Source organism: Triticum aestivum, chromosome 3B, assembly GCF_018294505.1.
Source record: "Triticum aestivum cultivar Chinese Spring chromosome 3B, IWGSC CS RefSeq v2.1, whole genome shotgun sequence".
Lineage (NCBI taxonomy): Eukaryota > Viridiplantae > Streptophyta > Magnoliopsida > Poales > Poaceae > Triticum > Triticum aestivum.
In genome coordinates, this window is record NC_057801.1 from 461,837,589 (window position 1) to 461,843,588 (window position 6,000).

At 45.6% G+C, this 6,000-nt stretch overlaps 1 protein-coding gene across 1 annotated transcript; it reads left to right on the forward strand.

The window, feature by feature from the left end:
• Positions 1 to 2,985: 2,985 nt before the first annotated feature.
• Positions 2,986 to 3,910, forward strand: LOC123065527 (uncharacterized). Its single transcript, XM_044488786.1, has one exon. It carries the CDS (start codon positions 3,052 to 3,054, stop codon positions 3,766 to 3,768), a length of 717 nt encoding a protein of 238 aa, XP_044344721.1. The 5' UTR covers positions 2,986 to 3,051; the 3' UTR covers positions 3,769 to 3,910.
• The last annotated feature ends 2,090 nt before the right edge of the window (positions 3,911 to 6,000 follow it).

The following is a 6,000-nucleotide window of genomic DNA, read 5'->3' on the forward strand; positions in this document are numbered from 1 at the left end:
TCCATTTTCAACACCTTGAGGATAGAATCGCGGGCAAGCTCCCTCCTTGGCAGGGAAGACATGTTGCTACTGTTGGCCGGGTTGTTCTAGTCAAAGTTTTCCTCACTGCCATTGCCATTTACCATATTACGCCTCTTGATATCCCGGTGGAGGTTCTCAAGAAGATTGACCGTATTCGTCGCGCCTATCTTTGGGCAGGAGCCGACAAGGTTTCCGGTGGGAAATGCAAAGTTAATTGGGACCTTGTTTGCAAGCCTAAGAAACATGGTGGCCTGGGTGTGCTCAATTTGGACAAAATTTCCAAAGCTCTTAGGCTTCGTTAGCTCTGGTTTGAATGGAAAGAGCCCACAAAACCATGGATTGGTATGGGCACGCCATGTACGGACAAGGACAAAGATTTGTTTGCGGCTGCCACTACAGTCACGGTTGGCAATGGGCGTACGACCAGATTTTGGAACTCCTCTTGGCTGAATGGTTTGCGCCCGCGTGATATTGCACCTCACATCTTTGAGCTATCCGAAAAGAAAAACTGCTCGGTCCAACAAGCTTTAACAAACAACACTTGGATCTCTCACATCGACATCTCCAATGGCCTAACCATCAACCATGTTCAACAGTTTGCCAATCTTTGGGAAAATGTTGCTCAGGTCACACTTGCTGAGGATATGGAGGATTCCATTATCTGGAAGACCAAGGATGGTTTGTACTCTGGCTCCTCGGCTTATAAGGCGCAATTTGAAGGCCTTACTACGTCGGACATGGTTCAGTCGGTGTGGAAGGTGTGGGCTCCTCCGCGGTGCAAATTTTTTGCTTGGCTTGCCCTTCAAAACAGGATTTGGACATCAGATCGCCTTCTTCGTCGTGGATGGCCCAACTGCGGTCTTTGCCCCCTTTACAAGCAAAGTAAGGAATCGGCGGCCGACCTACTGTTCCAATGTCGTTTCACCCTTTGTGTGTGGAATGATATTATCTAGTGGCTCGGCTTGCATCGCATCAATACCGCTGCTTGGACGAAGAGGGTCTCGGTGAGGGAATGGTGGACAGGAAACATTCATATCCGTAGCGAATCCCCCAAGGCGCTTGCTTCACTGATGATGCTCATCTCCTGGGAGATTTGATCGGAGCGCAATGCTAGAATTTTCCACAACACGGCCGCTCCTTTAGTGGTCCTTGTTAGCAAGATTAAAGAGGAGTTGTCTCTTTGGGCTTTGGCGGGCGCCAAGCACTTGAGTATTGTAATGGCGCGAGAGTAGGCCTTTATTTTCTTGCCGCTTTGTGGTATTGTCTAAACCTTCTTCCTTAATCAATAAAATGGCAAATCTTTTGCCTTGTTTAAAAAAACAATTTGACTGTGTGCATCATGTGATGCAGATGACTAACTCTGTTTTCAAGAAAAATAAATGTGATGAGGTTTTTTTTAATTGTATGCAATGATGTTTTTTTAAAGCACATCTGAATGTGTTATAGTTATTGCACATCTAAGTGACTCGATGAAACTAGAAAGAAAGAAAAAAAGACAAAAGAAAATGCTTGCACGAATCTTAGCGTAAAATCAATGACACGTGATATAGATGTGCAATATTTAGAGCATATCTAGATGTGCTTTAGCAAAACTGATTAGAAAAGCAGGGAGATATGGTAAAAGTGACAAAGATGAGGACCGAAGATCAAGGAAAGAAGAAGAAGAAAAGGAAAACAAGTTTTTTTAGCAATGGTAAAAGTAACAAGGATGGAACCGAAGCATGGAGCAGTTTTTTTAATTGTATGCAATGATGTTGTTTAGCAATGCGTTTGTTTCACTATATGCAAGTTGGTGTTGATTGTCGCATGTAGAGTCATGCAGAGGTTACTCATACACTCATTACGTGTCGTATCTCTTTGATACTATTATCGAGTTTAATAAAAATGCCATTTACTAAAAAACGCAATATCTAAATGATGAATGTTACTTTGTTTTTAACTACAAAATAACTCGTGTGTCGCCGGATTTTCGACACTCGGTTGTGACTTTCTCGAGAAGTGGGCGATGGGCCGGCTCGGTTTTTTCTTCCTCTCCTTCTTGCTCGCTCTCGCCCACCCTGCCGCCGCTCTCATCCTGCCGCTGACCCCTCCTCTTCCCGACCTCAATCGGTGCAGGACAATTAGCTATCTGTCCCGCCTTGAACCAACTCCCACCACAACTGAACAGTTCTCTGCCACGAGGCTGAGACGGTCAATGACAAGCAAGAGGAGCAACAGTTTGTAACGGGATCTTGTGGGTGAAGTAGAAGTGGTGGAAGCCATCAATACAGATCAATACAGACTAAGTATACAAAAATGCTAGATGTACGGGAAACTTTTACAAGAATCAATGGACTAACCTTCTCCCCTCACTAATCTCCCCCCCCCCCCCCCATTTCCAGGGTGGGGGCCGCTTCACCTTAACAACCAATTAGCACACCCCACCTCAGCCTAGCCCGTAATACTCCTGTAAAACCCCGGTAGATGTAGCATTGTTATTAAGTACATGTGTTGTTTTCCATGTTTGAATGGCCAAAGTGGCTTTCAAATGGTGAATTAAGAGCTGCCTATTATGACACTATGCATATTGGATGCATGAGCAAGAATAAAAACGAAAATAGAAGGAGAATTTTGAGGCATATAAGCGTAGTCATAGTCTCTATTATTTTTGTTTCGGCGTGTTCAATTACCCTGTATCTGATTGTATCCATTGTTCTATATCGATCTATTATAAACAAAATTTAATTTAAAAATTGGAAATATAAGGAGAAGGGGTAAAAGAACGTGGGCTACTGGAACACAAGCCTCACACACCATCGTGGTTATGTTCGCCAGCCATATACGTTCACACTTCATCGGGATCTTATATATCGAGACCTCCACAGATAACCCATCGATCTTTGATGTAAAAAAAAACATCAACGTAAAAAAAACCCCCATCGATCTTTATACATTGGCGTACTGCCCTAGTCAAACTACAACAAATTCGTCGTGATAGGCGCACGTTCCCTACGGGCCGGCCGGGAATATCTGCAGCGGGTACACGGCAACATGTCATCTCTTCTCTTCCGACTTGGGCGGTCCTTGTGGAATTTGGTCAAGCAAAAAATACTGCACCCAGCCACGAAGCCTCGACGCAATCTTCCCGTCCTTCGCGGCGACTTCAGGAGGCCGGTGCTCAGCTGCCCCAGGTACATCATCTCCACGATCTGCGAATTCGCTCTCTTGATCTGGTTGTTCGGGACGGCCTACTGCTACTTGACCTACGACTTGCCACGCGAGTTCGCCGTCCACTTGGCGCCGATCCTGAGCAACGGCAGCGCGGGGGCTCCGGCCGCGGCGACGTCCGTCCCCCGGGCCTTCGACGTCGTCCTGCACGCCGGCAACCGCCGTGCCACGGAGAGGTGCTACAACCACGGGGAGGGGGCGGTGACGTACGGCGGCTTCACCGTTGCGTCGGGCCGCGCGCCCGACTTCTGCGTGCCGTGGAAGGGGGCGCGCGAGGTGCCGTTCAGGCTGGCGTGGGACTGGGACGACGGCGCTGGCCTGCCCGAGCACCTGCGTGGCCGCATCGCGGCGGCCGAGAAGGTCGGCGCCGTGGAGTTCGAGGTCCAGGTGAGGCTCCTCCGGGGAGGCGACGCCCGCTCCGGCACGGGCACGCCGACGTGGATGTGGTGCAAGGCGAGGATCGGTGGAGCGCCTGGCGCCGTCGCGCCCTGGCCCTGCACCGTGTTCGCTCCGCAGAACTGGTTTTCGCCCTTGGCCTAGCCGCCTCAGTCAATGCAAACAGTATTTTTTTTTCTTTAACTACTCCCCCTTTTCCCATAATATAAGAGCGTTTTGACACATATTATGGGATGGAGGGTGTAGTAGATAAGATTGGAGAAAATTGCTTCTATACCATCGACAACCTCTGCAATGGCTTATTTGCCATCCAACAAAGCTTCAGTGCTTATATACCAAACACAAACAAAATCTATTGCCTATATACCACTAGCAGTTAGTCTAGTGTTAACTCAATCCGTTAAGTGCCCAAAATGACCATCTTGCCCTCAATGGCAAATAAGCAAACAACTGTAGAACATGTCCAGAAAAAAATTTGACAACATTCCTCCTCTATTTTCAGCATTCCAGCAAAATTATAGTGATTATCTAACAATTACAGGATATAAAAAAATCCAGCAACAAAGTAATATACTCAAGAAAATTCACATCATTTAGAAGACATTCATGAAACACCATATTAATTCTCACACAATCAGTACCAAGTTTGCATCGTCCAGAACCAAAATACCACAACCAAAATATGTTGTTCACACAAGCAAGTCTCTAAATAAAATAGCATACACATGAAGAGCTGCGATACAGAAATAATACGCAAGATTTTAGAGCATTTCACAGTTTCAACTTTTTTTTCCTTCGACTGGCCATTGCTTGGTTGCTAGGCGCAGCTCTCTTCTTGCTTCGAGTTCCCATTGCAGGGCTGTCAGGCGCAGCGGATATCACCTTTGATCTACATCAAAAAAGTTGATTACGTACAATGGTACACTCACAGAATATAAGTAAATTTGGTGCAGTTTTCATACCTTCTAGATTTAGAGGTAGTCTTTGATGATGTCGACTTGGCAACATCGCCTTCAATTGCATCACTTGGACATGAAAGTAGAGCTAGTGCAGTTTTATTTTCACTTGGACACAGAAGTAGAGGTAGTGTACCATCATTTTCACTTGTACAAATAGCTTTTGTAATGGGTTTCTTCTTTCTTTTGTCCCTACATGAGTTTCACATATTATAGCTTAATTAAGACAAGAGTAAGGTGGAACAGAAATCTCATATTGAAATAGAAAGTACCTTTTCTGCTTTGCTACTTCTGCATAGGCTTCTAGTGCTTCAGGAGCAGCATCTTTGCAGCTTTGCCATCTATGTCCATAAGCTTTGCAAATTGGACATTGGTGCTGGCCTTTCTTTCCCTTTCCCTTGCTATTTTCAGCACCACTTTTGTGCCTCTGTACCTTTGGCCTCCCAGGGGCCCTCCTAAGGATTGGGGGTTCAAGAAGAATTCTTTGTTCACACTTGGCCATTGAGACATGTCGGTTAGGCCAGGAAGAATAGGAGCATAAGCTGCAGCAAACTTGGCAACGCTGTAACAATCATCAACGAAGTCTTCTATTGTGACCCCCCTAATTCCAGTAATAAAGCTAATTGCATGTTTGCAAGGCTTCCCGGAGACTTGAAATGCCCTGCATGTGCATGTCCTGTTTGCTAGATCAGTGACGTGGCGCTTGCCACCTAGCGCAACACTCTCACTCACTTCTGCAACCATGTCATCTATTCTCTCATATTCAATGTCCAGCCCCCTGCTTATGTCATTCAACTCCTTCATGACACTTGGAAGTATACGCCGACCTTGAAATTTTCTAGCTACCCTTCTCCTCTTCTCAAACTTAACCGTAATCTTTCTCCTTATCTTGTCCATGAGCTGAAACAACATTAAACCTTTGTGCTTGCGGATCCAGTTGTTGAAACACTCAGCCAAATTATTTGTAACATAATCCACTTTTGAGGAGGTTGAATATTTGCTCCTTGACCATAGCCTGGCGTGGTACTTGTTTAAGTATGCTATTGCAGTAGCCTTTTTCTCCTCTATGGCTGCCATGTGATAGTCAAACCCTCGAGGAGTCCATGAATAAGCAGCTGGCCACAAATGATCATCAAAAACTTTACCATGGAATTTTTTCTTGAAGTTCACAACCAAGTGTCGCATGCATTCTCTATGTTCAGCATACCCAAATACCTGTTCGATTGCAGTGTCAATCCCTTTTCCTGCCCTGAATCGAGTAGGTTCACTTTTTTCAACCTTAAATTCGAACTCTTTCTTCACAGCGTATGTAGCAATTGCCAACCTAAGCTCTTCAATGTTGGGGTACTTTGCGCCAACATGCATTGGCGGGTTTTCTTTGTCATAGGCAATTTCTGGAATAGCATCCGGTCTAGCATCT